At 38.9% G+C, this 19,779-nt stretch overlaps 1 protein-coding gene across 2 annotated transcripts in view; it reads right to left on the bottom strand.

Annotated features, from left to right (window-relative positions):
* The window catches only part of ETFDH (electron transfer flavoprotein dehydrogenase), a 38,687-nt gene that overhangs the window by 15,518 nt on the left and 3,390 nt on the right, over nt 1-19,779 (bottom strand). For both annotated transcript variants that reach the window (XM_057726467.1, XM_057726468.1), the window contains exons 2-6: nt 6,715-6,855; nt 6,094-6,323; nt 4,397-4,478; nt 3,841-3,959; nt 1,541-1,618 (exon numbers count right to left, since the gene is read on the bottom strand). In XM_057726467.1, the coding sequence (XP_057582450.1) occupies nt 1,541-1,618; nt 3,841-3,959; nt 4,397-4,478; nt 6,094-6,323; nt 6,715-6,855 (650 nt within the window). The remainder of the gene's footprint in view (nt 1-1,540; nt 1,619-3,840; nt 3,960-4,396; nt 4,479-6,093; nt 6,324-6,714; nt 6,856-19,779) is intronic.

The following is a 19,779-nucleotide window of genomic DNA, read 5'->3' as shown; positions in this document are numbered from 1 at the left end:
GAGCCCTCTGACCTCCTCCTGTGCTCAATGAACACCAATCAACCAGTCAGATGACGACAATGGCTGTCACTGGTAACATAGTTAATGTACTAAAGCTGCTGTTATAAATCTCATCATGAACATATAAACTCAGGCTGTTTCTCCAGGGCAAGATGAGCCCATGGACCCCCCAGCCATGGTCACAGGGTCATAAACCAGACACACCCTGATTCTCGAACTAGAGTAAGAAACATCACGAGCTGATGATTCATTCTAGCTTCTTTATTCTTCTGCTTTAAAACACCCCCAACCCAAAGACCAAGCTAGAGTGGATCTGAGGCTTGTCTCCCACCCCCTTGCTGGGCGCCCTGCAGTAAACCCTTACTTTGTTGCGAACTCCTGCTATCAGTTTGGCTTTCTGTGCTGTGGGCACATGCCACTTTAGGAGAAGTAGGATGAGATGATAGTTGTTTGCAAACCTGGCTATGCATTGGAATCCCTGGGGCTTGTTACAAGACAGCTTCTCGGGCCTCGCTGTAGGACAGGCTGAGCCCCAAGGCCTCACGTGACTGTGGTGGAGCCAGTCAAGCCACTTAGAAGAACAATGACACAGGAAAGACTTAGGAGCTTTGGCACTTGCTCATCTCCAAGCAGGAAGGAGTGAGAAGCAGGACGATCTGCCCGAGGAAACTCTAGACTAAACGCCCAGCTCTGTTCTAGAATGGTAGAGAGAAGGACTAACTAGGAGCTGACAGATCGTTACTGAGGCCCTGGCATTACCTGGCACTATGCTAGCTCTGGAGTAACCTGCCATGATCTCTGCCTTCACGGAGCTTCTAATCTAGTTGAGAAATTAAGACAATCAATTAAATATGAACAGACAAGTTAGTTTATCAAGAAGTTAATTTGTGTTTTGTTTTTGTTATTATAGGAAAGCAAGGTATGTTTTCCTTGTCCTTCCAAGGGATCTTACAGAGTGTGAGATCCAAGTCCTAAGAGCTCTACTTTAACAAATTCAAAAATAACAAGCTGTGAAAACCAGAAGGCCATCCAGGATAATTTTGAAAGAGAGGAAGGCAATCGGTTTTATATTTACCAAAAGATGTCAAAATCCTGCCAAAGACTCTACCAGCATTGCTGACAGGAATAATGCAAACGACTCCTGTCCACAGGAGCGGAGGCCATGGAGGTGACCCAGCAGCTGACGCGTGCGTATGGTTTTGATTCTCCCTGAGCTGGTTGCAACATCTTACTGACTCTCTCATTAAATACTGAGTGCAATAAAATCTTTGACCTGTGTTTGTTTTATATTTGTATGAGTCATGTTTTTATCTTTTAAGAAAATTATTCTTAAACATGTTATGTCTACTTGCCTAAATTATGTTTAGTTCAAAGACGTTTTTACTTTTTAACAATGTGAGAAAAATTCCATATTATTAATTTTACTCTAACATGCACTTAATTACTGTGTAGTTTGTAGCAACACTAAATTATTGAGTGTGAGTCGATTCTTTATCTTTTACTATCAGTTTGCTAAGCATGGAACTGTTCACGTGCCTACCTTTGGTGCACCATCTTTCTGTATTCCTACGTCGTTTGTGGCAATTCCTTTCACGCTACCATCTTCATGAAAAAGGATCTAGAATGAAAATATATTTTGTTATCATCTAGGGATTCATGCTGGCCTTGCAAAGAAACAATAAATAGCCATTAATTTTTTAGGTGAACTTATTCTCTAAATTATAGAAACACAGGCTTAAGATGTTCAGGCCAAAAAAAAAAAAAAAGAGACGTGCTTCTAAGATACTCCCTTGTAGAAGAACAGAACACAGCTCGAACAGCTGGAAATGAAGGAAATGCCCTGATCTGACGAGGAATAACAGGGGGAGCTGCCAGAGGGGACAATGAAGGAGCCAGGAAGATGCAACGGGAGGCCCTCTGCTGAGTTCAGAGGTCAAAGGGACGTACCCAGAACCTGGAGTCAGGGCCCGGGACAGCCTGGACTATCAGGTGGGTGGGCCGAGGATGGTGTCAGGAAAGCCTCTGTCCCCAGTGAGCCCAGACCCCAAAACCAAACACCCAAACAACAAGACAAAACAGAGAGGGGCTGAAGACAGCCCAAGGGTGATCAAAGTTTATTTCTGGACGATGAAGTAAGAGGGAAAACTGGTCAAAGGTATGATTCTGAAGATGAGAAATGGCAATTCTCTCTCTTACTTGGTTTCTGTTTCCTCTGGAGGAAAACGCTGTTTGGACAGGAAAGAACTAGAATCTCAGAGCAGAAAGCATGGGAGTGGAAAGGTGAAACAGGAACCAGCAGCAATGGATGCGACACCTTGAAAACAAATCCACAGTAGGATGTGGCTGTGGTCTGGACCTGAAGACTGCTTTGGCATACAAAAAACTGGGGAGGAGAGGAGAGCTGCCTGGGGACTCTAAGAGTGAGTGAGTGAGTGAGTAAGTGTGTGTGTGTGAAAATCATGGATGCCACGAACCACCTACTTGTGACTTTGACACCGATTCCTGTCAAGAACAGGAGAAATGCAAAACCACATCCATGGGTATGACTGGGAAACCAGAAATCAGTAGTGGCAAGGATAATGCAGGGACCATGTATTTTATTTGGCTTACATACTGTAAGGGAAAAAACAAAGTTTTTGAATTTTCACTGGTGCCAAAAATAAGAGAACCTCCTCTTTCATCCAGATTCTTTTAGCATTTCCTTCAGAAAACTTCACTGTAAATCCTTTCTCTGTCTTAGATATATGGGAATCAAGTTAAAAACTAAATAGGACTCCTGCCAGGTCTGTATCTCAGCAATGTGTTTCCTGGGGGCCTCAGAGACACATCTGAAACGTGAGCATGGAGGAGGATGGTGTCTGGTCTCCCCGCCTCTGGGGGAAAAGTCTGGGCTGCATGCTGGCCTCCATGCTGTCACTTCCCACTTGTCAAGAAGAAACAGGAAGCTTTAGTTTTCCTTTGGATAGAAATGGTTCACATATATGTAGAGGACTGTATCTGCCTGGCTCTGTAAAAGGGTGAGCTTTCTTTCTGTCTCGGCAATCTCCCTAGCAGATGGCCTGTAACTGCACTGCAGTATTGGTTTAATGCTCATTCAGTAATAAAACTATTTCATTCTTGTTGTAAATTTGTACAGGTGATTTTTTTGGGTGGGAAGATTTTATTTTTAATAATTTCCCCAACAATAATAGTGAGAATTTAGAGTATGATATGGCTACCCACAGAGTTATTTTGAGGAAATTATTGGAAGAACACTGCCTAGAATGAAGAGGGTAATAGCCCTGCTGTACGTCAGGCTTAAAGTAGTTTATTTACTCTGGGTGCCAATTAAAAAGGGAATGCATTCAGAGGAGGGCAATTAGAATACTGTAGGAACTCAAAATATGTAACATGGTGGTTGGCTGCAAGAATTGACGACATTTAACCTAGGAAAGAAAAAAATCACCAGTGAAGGTGGGGAAGGAGAGCAGGGCATAGTTATAATTGGAAGGTTCTCCTTGGAGGAGGGCACGGATTTGTGCTACACAGTATAAAACAGTAAATAAATGTCTACTCAATTTAAGGAAGAGAGTATTACCAACAATCCAAACATCAGAGATTTCTTTCATCCTTGAGGGTATTCAGTCCTAACCTGGACAGTCACTTGATGTGGGAACAATACGAGGACTTCAAGCAGTACTCTTTGGTTAGATCTTGTTAAGATTTCTTCTGATCTTGCAATTCTAAAACCCTATGGCTTTTTGAAAATATTTATCTATTTACCTCTGTACCATTCTTGGTTTCTTTTCAAAAGAAACAGAGATCACTTCCCATAAGCATTAAGAACAGAGCTGCACAAACCTCCGCGGCTGCATAGCCAGGGTACACTTCCACACCCAGGGCTTCCGCCTGCTCGCCCATCCAGCTCACCAGATGTCCTAGGCGCACAATGTAATTGCCATGGTTGTTCATTGGAAGACCTACAGATACAGGCTTGATTTAGAAGTCTGAGTTTTTTATGGGTAAAACATCTCAAAAACAGACATACTTAATTTACAAATTCTAGTCAACGTCTAATTTCTATATAAATACATCTTATGGTTATAATTTCAATTTATTTTCTAATAATTTTGGCCTAGAGTTCAAACTATTACATTGAAAATGACATTACAGAACTAAATTAAAAATCCCTGGTTGCCTTACAAGACTATCTCAATTCTTCTAGACTGGAAGACAAAAGAATTGGGCTCTGGTCCTGCTTTCTTTCCCGCAAGCTAGCTATGTAATTTGGGGAAAGTCCTTCAAGTCTCTGGGTCTTAGTTTTCTTATCTGTAAAAGGAAGGGATTTCACCAGATGAAATGTGGTTCCTTCTAGCTGTGGAATTCTATTAGTCTACGAATATTTATCATTCCTTACCTGGAAGAATTGGCACAGGAATTCTATATTTCTCTGTTAAAATTCCAAATCTATCTTCTGTTACAGGAGTGTTAAGTGGAGCCTGGAAACAAAAGGAGAGAAAAGGACGTTTTTAGGTCGTATTTGTGAGGGTAAATACAAATAATAAAATACTGTGTCAAAAAGGCAACTGTCGGCCTCACTTTTCTTCTATCGCTTCCTTTGGAAAACTTGACTCTGTACATAATCCCTTTGTCTCTTTGAGATGTGTGGGAATCTTTTTTAACCTAAATATGCCAATTTGCATCCCAGGAAGGTCCTTCTTGGAGCCCTGGAGCCATCTTTGGAAAGGAAGGCTGGCTTCCTCTCTCCCTGCATCTGTGGGAGGTTAGCCTAGGCACCTGCTCCAGGCTGTAACTTTCTGCTTGATGCAAACAGAAGAGAAGTTTTATTTGTCCTTTGGATAAAGACAATTAACAGGTAAAGAGGTATGGAATGGATTGCATCTGCCCAGCTACATAAGACTTGGATGTGAAAACCTGTTTTTATTAGAATTGATATTATATCAATAATAATTCAATGACACCTACTTTTGAAATAACATTGAAGAGAGAAAGTTAATTCGGCATAGTTATAGCATTTCTACTTTAAAGGAGCTTGCTACTTTCAAAAGAGGGCATTGTCACTTGTGCTAAGCCCCACCTCAGTAAACCCAGTCCGAACCCTAACCTCATTCAGTTCCTAGTCTCTCCAAGGAATGTAATCTTACCAGACAGCCTCTCTACCAGTCCTTGGAGGCACTGCCTGGAGTCCCTGCCTGGAAGGTGACAGCGCCTGAAATAACCTTTTTGTTTTCTTTTTTAAATCGTGGAGTCCTAACCACTGGACCACCAGGGAATTCCCTGAAATAACCCTTTTGCTTATGACTTCCATGCCCCACCCCGTTTCTGCCTGTAAAAACCTTTCCTTTCCTGCTGCTGCTTGGAGCTCCTTTCTGTTTGCTAGATGGGATGCTACCCGGAATCACTGAATACAGCCAATTTGATCTTTAAATTTACTCAGGTGAATTTTGGTTTTTAACAGTCTTTACAAAGTATATTCACAGATACTAAATATTCTAACCTTAAATACCTTGAACAGGTATAATAAAACCCATCTTTCAGAAGAAAAAACTGAGGTACACAGACTGCAGGATTTTAACCCAGGTCAAACAAATGATGAGCGCAGTAAAACTAGCACCTGGTCCTCTGTGTATCGTACCAGCGACCTGTCTGCTTAGGTTATAAGAATATTATTAATGTATTTCTTTAGAAAATTAAATTATATTATCCTCTTTGGATTTAGATATTGCAATGTCCTAGGAAAGTTATAGAACACTTTATTAAGAACAATGATATAAACATCTATGGAACAAGTTAGGAAATACCCTCAAAAATCAAAAAGCTATATTTTGTTCAAAGATCTTCCCAAGATAACGCCTTCTCATAAATCCAGTACACACACAACATGCAGAAGGCATTAAATAAAAATGAGTTAATATCTTAAAATTTTAACTATATTTGATATGATTCAATTTTTTGGCCCTTTTGAAATTAAAAACCTACCTATGATTACCCTCTAAGAGATAGAACTGGGTGAAAAGGGTTTTCCATATTCCTTGCATTTGGAAATAAAGATGCAATAAAGATGAGACTGGGTATAAAAAACAACTTTCATACTCCCTTCTCCTTCCAGTCTGGGAACAGCTCTTGGAACGCTCGTGGGTCCAGGCAAGCCCCGGAGAGCGTGTGTGCACCTATCTGAGCAGCTTTCTCCACCAGACACACACGGATGTCCTTCTCGTGCTGGGCTGCCAGCTGCTTGAGCCGAGCAGCTGCTGACAGCCCCGCAGGGCCGGCGCCCACAATCACCACGTCCGCCTCCTCTGCAAACCGCTCCATGTTCACCCCTGGAGGGAAGAAGGTTTAAACATACGTAACAACCCTGGGATGACTACGACCTGAGAAAAATCACTCCTTTAGGGCATCATTTATAAAAATCGCCCCTCTGCTTTGCATGAGAGTTACACTAAGTATATTACTGTTCTAGTTTAATGTTCTCTTAGGTTCCGTTCCAGGGTATATCTTATTTTAGGTTCTATAAACTTTTATTATTGAGATTTATTATTGTAAGTTTGCAAATATTTCCTTATCTGAATATTAACATGTAACAGATTTGGTAAAGTTATAAAATATTACTAGATGATTTTACACTATCATGAAAAATATAATGTTTACCTCTACGAAATGATACAAAGTGTCTAGAAAAGTCTCAACAATTTTATAGAAATGATTACTTACCTTCCCATCGCTTGTCCTTATCCCGCGGATAAATAGTATAGTGGGTAGTAATTCGAGGTACAACAGAAGTTGAAGACCATCTTGCAGCACATAGAGGTAGATAATTTTTCTTAATTTTTAAGGCATGAAAGCACTGGTATGCTGCACAAAAATTATAAACAGTATTATTTTTTTCAATTTGTTTTTCCAAGGAGTAGATTGAAAAAAAATTTTAAAGCAAAAATAATCCAGGACTGGTAATCAGATCTGGCTTCTGTTTAGTTTTCTTAAACCTGAAACAAATCACTTCACTGCTATAGATTTCAGTTTCCTCATTCCACAAATTAAAGGGTTACCAGGTGATCACTAAGATACCATCTTTTTTTGTTTTTGTTTTTTGTCTGCAGCACAGGGCTTGTGGGATCTTAGTTCCCTGACCAGGGATCGAACCAGGGGCCACTGCAGTGAAAGTGCTGACTTGTAATGACTTGTAACAACCACCGGACCACCAGGGAACTCCACCACTAAGGTACTGTCTTGATCTGAAATTGTATGAGTCCACACATGCCTTGTCTTTGGAAACTTGTTTATCTTCTGGCCACGTCAACACTGCAGATGCTCAGTGAACAGGTATATCTACACTGCAGAGCCATTAGCCGTGAACGAGCTGAAGCAGGCTGTCCTCTTTCCTAGGTGAACAATTCAGTTGGCTTTTCCTCATAAACCAATGTTTTCAAATTATAACATTTTAAAACTACCTAATAAACGAATTTATTCAATTTACCTCTTTTCCAGCTTCATCGATAAATAGGATGATCATGTATCACCTAAACTGGATACTTCTGAGAGTAACAAGAGGCAGTAGTAATGGTTACACTGGAACAACGTGGACAATGTGGGCAAACTGCATTACTGGTCAGCTTCCTTCTAAATTCAGTGGACCCTCCCACTTAATCAATATATGTACTCTTTGAGAGAGCAAACAGAATTTTTTAAAATTATTTTTTATTGGCGTATAGTTGCTTTACAATGTGGTGTTAGCTTCTACTGCACAGCGAGATGCATCAGCCATACATATACATATATCCCCTCCCTTTCGGATTTCCCTCCCACTTAGGTCACTGCAGAGCATTAAATAGAGCTCTCTGTGCTATACAGTATGTTCCCATCAGCTGCATATGTTATACATAGTATCAATAGTGCCTATGTGTCAATCCCAATCTCCCAATTCATCCTACCCCACCCTTTCCCCCTTGGTATCCATATATTAGTTCTCTACATCTGTGTCTACTTCTGCTTTGCAAATAAGGTCATCTATACCATTTTTCTAGACTCCACATATATGCATTAATGCATGATATTTATTTTTCTCTATCTGACTTCACTCTGTATGACAGTCTCTAGGTCCATCCACGATTATGCAAATGACCCAAAGATGCTCAACATCACTAATTATTAGAGAAATACAAAATCAAAACTACAATGAGAAGGGGAAACTGAGACGAAGCGAGAGAGTAGCACAGACATATATATACTACCAACTGTAAAACAGTCAGTGGGAAGTTGTTGTATAACAAAGGGAGTCCAACTCAAGGATGGAAGATGCCTTAGAGGACTGGGGCAGGGAGGGTGGGGGGGACTCGAGGGGGGGGCGTCAAGGAAGGGACGGAATATGGGGATATGTGTATAAAAACAGTTGATTGAACCTGGTGTACCCCCCCAAAAAAAAAAAAAAAAAAAAAAAAACTACAATGAGGCATCACCTCACATCGGTTAGAATGCCATCATCAAAAAATCTACCAACAATAAATGCTGGAGAGGCTGTGAAGAAAAGGAAACTGTTGGTGGGAATGTAAATTGATACAGCCACTATGGAGAACAGTACGCAGTTTCCCTATAAAACTAAAAATAGAACTATCATATGACCCAGCAATCCCACTACTGGTCATATACCCAGAGAAAACTATAATTCAAAAAGATACATGCATCCCAACGTTCACTGCACCACTATTTACAATAGCCAGGATATGGAAGCAATCTAAATGTCCAATGACAGATGAAGAGATAAAGGATATGTGGCACACATATACAACGAAATATTAGTCAGCAAATACAATTTTGTGGAAATAAACAGAAGTGTGCAAAGATTTATCTTCAAGAATGTTCATTTAAACCTCTGTTGTCCTTAAACCGTCACCTCTATCTCCTCCCTCCCTTACCTGAAATCGAGCACATCAAACCTCACAGAAAGACAAACAATTAGGTGGGAACTGTCTCAATTCCTGGCAAAAACCTCTACCGTAATTGTACTGTATCCATTCTTTGTTCATTCTCTCAGGTTATAATAAAGAGATGTCTTTTCTCCTCACTTAGAGTAATCCTTCCACCTGGATGATGAGGCTTATCTTCTTAGAGACATTCCTCAGAGACATCACATATCCTCCCTAACTCCTGTATGTTCAATTTCTCACCCCCTTCTCTGGTACCCCTCTCCATGGTAATCATTCCCTTGACAAAGACAGAGAAACCCTTTTTTGGGAATAGCCCTGAACGATATAAAAACTTACATTTGGAGCTATAAAAGTCTATTATTGGAGAAGGGATGGAATACTCAAGGGAACAGAATAAAGAGTTCAGAAAAAGACAGAATACACATAAGGATTTGGTATATGATAAAGATGCAATTTCAAATCAGGAAGAAGAGACAGTTCCTCATTAAATGGTCAGAGATAGGTAGAAAGTCATTTGGAAAAAACTATACCTCTCTCTTTACATCAAAATGAATTCCATTTGATCAATGATTTTAACAGAAAAAAGTCAAAGTATGAAAGATTACGGTGATAGATCCACAAATTATTTGACTCCCTGCTTTTGAGTGTGGGCTGAACTTGAGGATTAGCTTTCAATGAGTAGAATGTGGCAGCGAGAAACACCAGCTTTACAGTGGAGAAATATGACAGACACTTTGACCAAGTGACCAAGTTTTTAACATCACCAGCAATAAGACATATTGGCATCACAGGATGTAATGTGATGAGAAGGGCTCCTCACCTCTGTGGTATACCTCCCCCAAATTCACAACCTTAGTCTAATGGTAAGAAATCATCAGACGATCTCAGATCAAGGGACCTCCTACAAAATGCCTGACCAGTCCACACTGAAGGTGCCAAGGTCATGAGAGACAAGAAGTAGACTTGACATGAGGAGATGTGACAACCAAAGCAATGTGGGGCCCTGGACTAGGTCCCAGAACAGAAAAGGAATCTAAATAAAGTTCGTAGTTTAGTTAATAGTATTGCATCAGTGTTAATTTCTTACTTTTGATTATTATTCTATGGATACGAAGTTAAGCTGGGTGAAGGGTATATGGGAACTCCTAGTGATATCTCAAAAAAAAAAAAAGGGTGTAAATGTTTGTGACCTTGGATTAGGCAATGGTTTCTTAGCTATGACACCGAAAGCACAAGCACGAAAAGAGAAAATAGATAAAATGTACTTCATCAAAATTAAAACCTTTTGTCTTCAAAAGATACCATGTAGAAAGGGAAAAGATAACTCATGGAAGGGGAGAAAGTATCTGCACGTCGTCTATCTGATAAGGGACTTGTATCTAGCATATATAAAGAACTCATTTCTAACAATAAGACAAATAACCCGATTAAAAAACACACAAAGAATCTGAATAGATGTTTCTCCAAAAGGGATAAACAAATGTCCAATACGCTCATGAAAAGATACTCAATATCATTAACCATCCGAGAAATATGAATCAAAACCACAAGATACCACTTTATACCCATTAGGATCGCTATAATCAATAAGACAGACAGTAACAAGTGTTGGTGAAGATGTAGAGAAACTGGAACCCTCATACACTGCTGACAGGAATGCAAAATGGTATAGCCACTTTTGGAAAAGTCTGGCAGTCCCTCAAAATGTTAAACATACAGTTTCCATATAACTCACTCACAGGTATAAACTTAAGGTAAAAGAAAACAAATGTCCACACAGAACTTGTACATGAATGTTCATAGGTACATTATTCATAGCAGCCCCACAGTGGAAACAACCCAATGCCCATTAGTGAGTGCGTAAATAAAAAGTGATATATCCATATAATGGAATATTATTCAGCAATAACAAGAAACTAAGTAGTGTTATATGCTACAACACAGATAAACCCTAAAAACATTATGCTAAGTGAAAGAAGCACTAACCTATTTAATAATGTCATGGGTCAATCATAAATAAGTACTCTAATAAAGGGGAATATAAAAAGGACTGATATTCAATCAACAAATATTTATACCTTTATAATATAGGCTAACACTGGGATTTAGTATACAAAAATGAAAAGAAATACTTTAGGAGTATGCTATCTACTGGGGAATACAGACAAACTTATGTTTATACTATTTTTTTGTCATATAGATATTTTTAACTTTTAGTTAAATGATTTTATGATTTTTGTGATTTTTTTTGCCATTCTTAGAAAAACCTTTCCAAATCCTAGATTTTAAAAAATTACAAACGTTTTCCCCATAATCTTTTTGGTCTGTGACTGTAAATGTTCTTTTTTAAGTAACAGTTTTATTGAGGTGTAAGTCACACACCATACTATCACACCACAGTCTACCTTAGAACATTTTCATCATCCCAGAAAGAAACCTCATACCCATTAGCAATCACTCCCCAATCCCTCCAGACCTAGGCAACAAATAATCTATGTTCTGCTTCTATAAATTAGTCTCGTCTGGATATTTCATATATGTAGAATCATATAATATGTGGTCTTTTGTGGCTGGCTTCTTTCACTTAGCAGCCTTTTCACCCAGAGCTGGGACAACAGCAAATGCTAAGAAGATGTGGAGCAGCAGGCACTCATTCATTTCTGGTGGGGATGCAAAATGGTACAGCTTCTTTGGAAGACAGTTCGGCAGTTTCTTACAAAGCTAAACATACTTTTTTTTTTCTTTAAACTCTTTTATTAGGTAAATACTTCACATACTTCATGATCAAAGTAAGTATTAAAGTAACACAAAGCTGAATAAAATGGAAAGTGAAAATGTCCCTTCTCAAAATGGTTCAAGAACAAATGAATGCAAGATAAATTATAAACTCTTTAGAAGTGCATATAAGATCTCTTACTATTTGAACCTAGTTTATCTTTTCAGACCATTTTCCAGCATTTACCCACATAAATTATTTTCTATTAAACACATTTCCCAATATTCTATTTTTTCATATCACTGGGCCCTTTGCTTGCTATTTTTTTTTAATTGTGGTCAAATACACATAACATAAAACTTACTATCTTAAACATTTTTAAGTATACAACTTGCAGAGTCCTAACTACAGAACCACCAGGGAAGTCCCCTCTTTGCCTGGAATCTTCCTTCACTTTTCCACACTGGTTAAACTTCCTTTGGGAAGCTTTAAAAATTCTTCTCAACAGTTCTAAAAATTCTTCTCAAAAATTCCCCCTCCATCCTCTTGGAACACCTTGTATGGAATTGTCTTACCTGTCTCCTCTCTCAGCTCACGCGTTCCTTAAAGGCAGGGAGGGTCTGATTCATCCTGAACACCCAGTGCCCATCCCAGGAACTGAGCAGAGAAAGTGCTCCATCAACTGCTGCAACATTCCCTTGTATCTTCGATATCTGTCTCTGAAGCTAAATACACTCTTAACATAGGATCCAGCAATTGCTTTTACAGTCCTTAGTATTTACCAAAATGAGTTGAAAATTAACATCCACACAAAACCCCACAGTCAAGCAAGATGAACAAGCTCTAGAGCTCCGCTGTATGACACTGTACCTATAGTCAACGATAATGTACTGTATATTTAAAATTTTGTCAAGAGTGTATATCTCATGTTGTGTTCTTATCACAAGAAAATAAAATACTCAGAATTTTAAAAAACTTCACATGAATGTTTACAGCAGTTTTATTCACGATGACAACTTGGGAGATGTCCTTCAATAGGTGAACAGACAGACAGACTGTGGTGCATCCTACAATGGAACATTATTCAGTGCAAAAAAGAAATGAAAAGACACTGGAGAAAATGGAAATGCATATTGAAAATGCTACACACTGTGTGATTCTAACTAATGCCATTCTGGAAAAGGCAAAACTATAGCTCAGTGGGTGTTAGGGGTTCAGGAAGAGGGAAGGCGGCATGAATAGGTGGAACAAAGAGGATTTGTGGGGCTGTGAGGCTATTCTGTATGATAATGTAATTAATGGTGGATACCTGTCATTACACATTTGTGAAAACCCACAGAATGTACAACACACAGAGTGAATCCTAATGTAAACTATGAACTTTAATAATAACTTGTCAATATTGGCTCCCAATTGTGACAAACGTACCACATCAATGCAAACTGTTAATGGGGCATAGGGGAAAGTTATATGGAAACTCTCTACTTTCTGCTCAATTGTTTTTTCAATCTAAAGCTGCTAAAAAATAAAGTTTACTAATGGAAAACAAAGCAAACAAAGAAGACAACAAAGGGACTTCCCTGGTGGCACAGTGGTTAAGAATCCACCTGCCAATGCAGGGGACACGGGTTTGATCCCTGGTCCAGGAAGATCCCACGAGCCGCAGAGCGACTAAGCCCATGCACCACAGCTACTGGGCCTGCACTCTAGAGCCCGCAAGCCACGACTAGTGATCCTGTGTGCTGCAACTACTGAAGCCTGTGTGCCTGGAACCTGTGCTCCACAACAAAAGAAGTCACCACAATGAGAAGCCCATGCACCACAACGAAGAGTATCCCCCACTCGCCGCATCTAGAGAAAACCTGCATGCAGCAACAAAGACCCAATGCAGCCAATAAATTAAAAAAAAAAAAAAAGGGACAACATAAAGGCAGTGGTTAAGTGAACAGGCTCAGGAGTTTGTCTACTTTGTGTTTGAATTCAGCAAGTTATAAACTCTCCCCACTCCATCAGCTCTAAAGTTTATGGTCAATCTTTGCCTTGGAAATACCACGGTGTAGGATCTAGAATGTCTTACACAAAGCAAGTGGCTAATACACATTTGTTAACAGGATAAGTATCTTCCTAATTACAATTTTAACTGTCATCCAGGCATCTGCAAATCTCTAGTGTTAATTTCCTAAAACTAATTCCTGGTTATAGATTAATAATAATAATGAGGCCTTTCCTAGTTTCTGTCTCTTAGAATGAAGCATCTATCTGCATATGGACAAGTTTCTAAATATGGAACAACAAATAAACTGTAAAGATCAACAAAAGCTTTTGCATGGATTTGGAATACATAGTAAAATTTACATTCTCATGGACACATGGACCACTTAGGAATTTTCAGTTTCAATACCACATGTTCCCCTTCATGACTATATGAGATTCGTGGACACCACAATCCCCACCTACAGCAGATGAAGGGACAGTCAGACGATCCCAGCTAATTCCCGGCTCAATCCTCCCAACACCAGTTGACTCTTGAGTCTACAACTGGACCTGCAGTGATCTCTCAAGTAATGGAACCTGAAAACAAGTTGTTTTCTTTCTTTCTTTTCTGACTAAAAGGAGAGATGTCAGCCTGGCATAGGCTAATTATTATTATTCTTTAGCACTCAACTACATAATTGATATATTTTCATGTTTCATTCTTTTCAGTAAAATGATTTTTTTTTAAAGTAAAAACCTAGCATCAGACAATCAATAATTAAAGATTATGATGAATGTGGGGGGAAGAGATTTTAAGTGAGTGAACCCTAAAGCCTCTTAAACACTAAAAATCTACTTTTGATAGTCACTCAAAAAAGTGTCGAAGTAACTAATTTTTTCTCTTCTTGAAAATAGCATACTAAAAATTATAATATTGGGAACAATTTTTAAAAACCTAGCTATTCCTTCACCTATCCTAAATCTTGAAAAATGATAAAGATATTATCATCACTCAAAAGAATATTTATTACAAAAAACATTTGTTTCATGATGCATTGAAGTCTAGTGTATAGAAGTTACCGTTTGCTTTTGAAAACTGATGATTTGGTATCAGACAAAACTGTAATTCCTATTGCTTATACAGCTAATGATCGTCTCGAAAATATTTGGAACTGAGTAGTCTGATTTCCTCTAGGGGATTAAAAAAAAGTCACAACCCTTTTCTGAAAACAAATTTGATACTTCACTTTAGAGATTTAAACACTTAGACACCTTTACTGAATTTTGGTAGAGAGGTGAGGTCAAAAAGTCCAGTGAACTTGTAACATCACCATATAAAATCACACTGGGCAATTCTGTGTCCATCTCTTTGATGCCAGTAGTGCTAACACCAGGCTATGAAAATGGCAACGATTTAAATACCAAATGAAAATAGAAATGGTAATTTTGGTGGAATTTGGTGGCACTTGACCCAAGAATGATTTCAACTAAATTAAGAGTAGGGCAGATAGCATCCAATTACTTTGATATTCCAAAAGATATACTGTGGACAAAGAATGTTGCCTGTCATTTCAGTAAACTAATGATGTTGAGGCCATCAAGCCATAAGCCACTGCCCCTGCCCCCAACAGTGCACCCTGAGGGGATTCAGGATGGAAAAAAGCAGGATACTGGCCCTAAAAAGTAAAGGTGCTTACCAAAGGAATGGTTTCAAAGAGCCCAGATTCCTGCATCTTCCCATGCAGAGAAAAGTGCTAAATTCATTAACTTGAAATGTCTGGTTTTCTCTAATTTGCAGTAATCTTTTGATGTTCCAACTACCTGCCTTTGTTTTTTGTTCTTGTTGCAAAAACTCTTATATATCCTGGCTCTTCCCTTACCTCCCTGGAACAGTCCCTTAGAGCTATTTCAGAGGCTGTCTCCTGGGCTTAAGTCCTCAGTATGTCTGTTGACTAAAACATAATTCTCAACTTTTAGGTTGTGCTCTTTTATGCCCCAGTTGACAGTTTTGGTGACCACAAAGGGACCTAGAGCTGACTCTTCTCCTCCACCTGAACTCTACAAGGAACGGGAGCTTTGGGACCAGCAGAGGCCTCTTATGCCCATCCACCTCCTTGAGGAGTCCAGACAAATTTGGGTGAGTCTCTCCTGGTTCTCAGATGTCCAGATTGTTGGTTGATGATCCTGAGTTTTATTTGGCGGTATAGAACAGGTACCTGGTTCCCCAGGTGAAAGGAACTGGGGAAGCATTGTTGAAAGACACTGAGTGCTCTGGACTGGGTGATTAGGTGAGAGGCTGGCCTCATATCACTGCCTCCAATAAACACTCCAGCCAGGTTTATGTATGTACAAACCTTGTACTTATAAGTACTTACTTAACTGGGAATTAAAGGAAATCTCGCCTTGAAAATGATTAAGATAGGGCTCTTTTAATTGTGTACACAGTTAACTTACAGAAACCTGGCTTGATAAAACATCTTTTCAGAATTCTGACCTTAAAGAAACAAAAGTCCTTCTACAGGGAACTTGTATTTCTATTCCTTTGTCTTTGAGATGTAAATGTTCTACCTGGTCTTCAGTGTTTTGTGTGCATGTGTGTGTGTGTGTGTGTGTGTGTTTTGAAACTTGGTCTCTGCCATCTGGAAGGTACACATATGGTGTACATTTGTTAGCCAATAGAATAGACTGGGATTCTGCACAGTCTTTTGTCTGACTGTGCCAACTCTCAGGGACTTTTTTTTTTACCTTCTTAACCTTCATTGTGTCAGCCTGTTCAATGAAGGCCTTTACTTTCTTAGACTGAGTAAACCTTCTGGATCTTGTTTAGGCGGCCTCCTCTGCCTCTCTTGTGGGGACGCCTCTTGCATCTTATTGGTTTGAGTCACTAATGATGTACCTCATGAAGGGCCACATGATGGATCCTTTAAAATGGAGAAACTTCTAAACTGGTAAATTTTTAGAGAGCTCTCATAATATGCAGCTGTTTTATTGGTACCCATGAAAAAAACAAATTAGAAGGTGGAAAAAGATAAATATAATGATTAACCTAAGAACTCCTTTTTTTTCCTTTTTTCGATCTTTATTGGAATATAATAGCTTTACACTGTTGTGCTAGTTTCCGCTGGACAACAAAGTGAATCAGCTGTATTTATACATATATCCCCATATCCCCTCCCTCCCGCGACTCCCTCCCACTCTCCCCATTCCACCCCTCTAGGTCATCACCAATCATCAAGTTGATCTCCCTGTGTTAGGCAGCAGCTTTCCACTAGCTACCCATTTTACACTTGGTAGTGTATACATGTCAACGCTACTCTCTCACTTTGTTCCAGCTTCTCCTTCCCCGCCTCCCAATGTCCTCAAAGTCTGTTCTCTACCTCTGCATCTTTATTCTTCCTCTACCACTGAGTTCATCAATACCATTTTTTTAAGATTAAGAACTCCTTTAAAGCAAAGAAAAAAACAGTTTGGGAAGACTTATTTGTGGTCTCTGCTTCCCCTCAATGGGTCTTACAGATGCTAATAAAAGCATTAGGATAATTAATGTTAACTATGTTAACATGGAAGTTAAAAAAAAAAGCAAAACTCAACGGAAAGTCTAGAGATTTCTTCCTGACAAGGTGGAAATTTTAAGGAGACTTGTCTCCCCAAGATAAAGAAATCTATAGATGGTTATTAATAAATGGGATAAATAAAATGGATGTTAATGGGATTAAAACAAAAGGTTTTGATGCAACACTACCTAAGGATGGATGGGCCAAAGGGACCCTCTACTGGTTCCCAACATTAAAGGGCCCCAAACAAGGCTGCTCTATTTACTCAGTTTAAAAAACAAATATATCTAAAAGGCAGTAAGAAAATTACACTTAGGTACCTGACAAACAATTATTTGGGGCAACAGGCCAACAAATCAAGTTAAAAGATTGACAAAAGGGCCTGAGTCCCTTGGTTCAAACTGTCACTGGGGACCCCAGAGCCTTTTATACAAAATAGATAAAATGGCTGGGGGATTAAAAAAAAAAAAAGGAAAGCTTTTAGGAATCCCTGTGTTAGGGGAAACACTGACTGAAACCGCCCACCCTGGCCAGGCACCACAGTAACCATTTGCATGAGTTATTTTACAACCGGAGGTCCTGGTAAGGAATGAAGAACTAGCAAGCCACCACCAACTGGAAGAATTCGGTAAAGGTCAAAAGGAGAGAGGAGATGCTAGTCCACATGTCCTGCCAACCTCCCAGAATCCTCCTCGCTGGAATCCACCTTGGCTGAGCAATGCATGTGCCACCAGAAAGGACCCTGAGTCAGAATGACTGGCCAGAGACAACCTGGAAACTAATCCCATCACCATAAAACCCGAGACTGCAAGCCATGTGGCAGAGCAGTCCTCCTGGGTTCCCTCACCCTCCTGCTCTCTGACCAGGTGCCCCTTCCCAATAAAGTCTCTTGCTTTGCCATTTCCCAGTGTTAGACAAGAGCCCACACTCGGGCCTCGGCAGGGGTCCCCCTTCCTGCAACACTTGTAGGACCAAAGCTTGTTGACTGGGTCCTAATGGGAACCAAAATTAAAGGCATAAAATTTGACAGAATTGAGATGAAAGTGTATAAAAATTGGTACATTTAAATAGGCTTTATGTAAGATGTTTACAACTCTTTTGCTGAATTATACTGTGGGACAGACATGTTTCACTGGGCTTCCCCTGCTTAGTACTATAAGACAGGGCATATGAAACTGCCCCTCAGGAAATATTAATTAAACATACAGAAAGAAACCAACAGCGTTATCTGAACCCATACAATATAAAGTAAAAACTGGAAACTAATATTCAGGGGCTAATAAAAATAATAATAGACATTTTGCTCTGGGTCTAACCTGTGCACTCAGAAACAGGGCCTTTGTTAATGCCATATGCAAGCTTTTGAAGGCATGATAAATTAAATCCTAAAGTTCTAGAACACAGAACTCCTGATTTTCAGTTTAGTTGGAAATCTTCTCTCTGATACAAAAGCAAATTAAAGTAAGTATAGTTGGGCAAATCAATCTTTTAATATCATTTAGGTAGTAGACCAATTATTTGGAAAATTTGGAGCAACTGTATCTTGCAAATCTCTACAAATCATAAATGTAAATACAGCCCACAAAGACCTGAGACTGAGCCTAATTAGGTAAATCAGGTAAAACCTGAAACCAAGGGGGAAAAGAGGGGGGAAAAGGCCCTTTTAAACTCAAACTGTTGGACAGGTTCCCTCACCCAAAATCTAATTTGTAGCCTCCTTAAGGGTTTATCAAGGACAAATACAAATCTTAAGTCTTTTCAACAAATAGTGAAGCCTTAGTCATTTGAGAAACAAGTTTAACTTATTCCAACTGTTACTTATAAACTAGTGAGTTTATATGGTAATACACGACTCATATAACTGTTTACAGTGAAGCTACGTGATCTCTAGTTTTGTCTAGGTGTACATTACATATGCGATGTCTCTAACTCTGGAAAATATGATCAAAATTAAACTTATAAAAGAGTTCTATTTAATTGACTTAAAGTAAGCGCTTACAAACTAAATATTTCTAAATACAAAAGAAACTGGCTGGAGTGAATTTTGGGTTCACGTGATATAGGAAATATTCAATATTAAATTAATATCTGATATTAAAGCTATCTTAAGTTTGTTGGTTTAATCAATACAGGCATGTCTTACTTTTATTGTGTCAAGGTTTACTGAAGGTCAGTAAGTTCATGTTATTTCTGTTACAGAGTTTGTCAACAAGAAAAAAAACTTAACTTGGTATGATTTTAATAAGTTACAAAATAAAGGTAAATGAGATAAGAGTTTTCAGGTGAACTCTTTAGGAATAATTATATTTTGGGTATGTCGATCTTAAAAAAATAGTTTCTTCAGATTTTTGATAATTTGAGTTTTGATAAGTTAAATGATAGGAATTCACTGAGTATCCAGGTCACTTCAAATAAGATAAAATACTGAAACATTAGTTGCCAAACAGGTCTAAATTTACCTACTTTTGTCCCCTGAAGAGAGGGAAACTAAAGATGTTTGGGATTTACTGGACATGTCTTATACCACACTGAGGAAGGAATTACGCTAGAAGATGTTCTGTTCCTAGAGGTTACAGAATATTCCAATCAGGAAATGCTGGTATGATAAACA

Source organism: Hippopotamus amphibius, chromosome 3 (genome assembly GCF_030028045.1).
Source record: "Hippopotamus amphibius kiboko isolate mHipAmp2 chromosome 3, mHipAmp2.hap2, whole genome shotgun sequence".
Classification (NCBI taxonomy): Eukaryota; Metazoa; Chordata; class Mammalia; order Artiodactyla; family Hippopotamidae; genus Hippopotamus; species Hippopotamus amphibius.
This window is presented reverse-complemented; position numbering and strand designations above follow the sequence as displayed.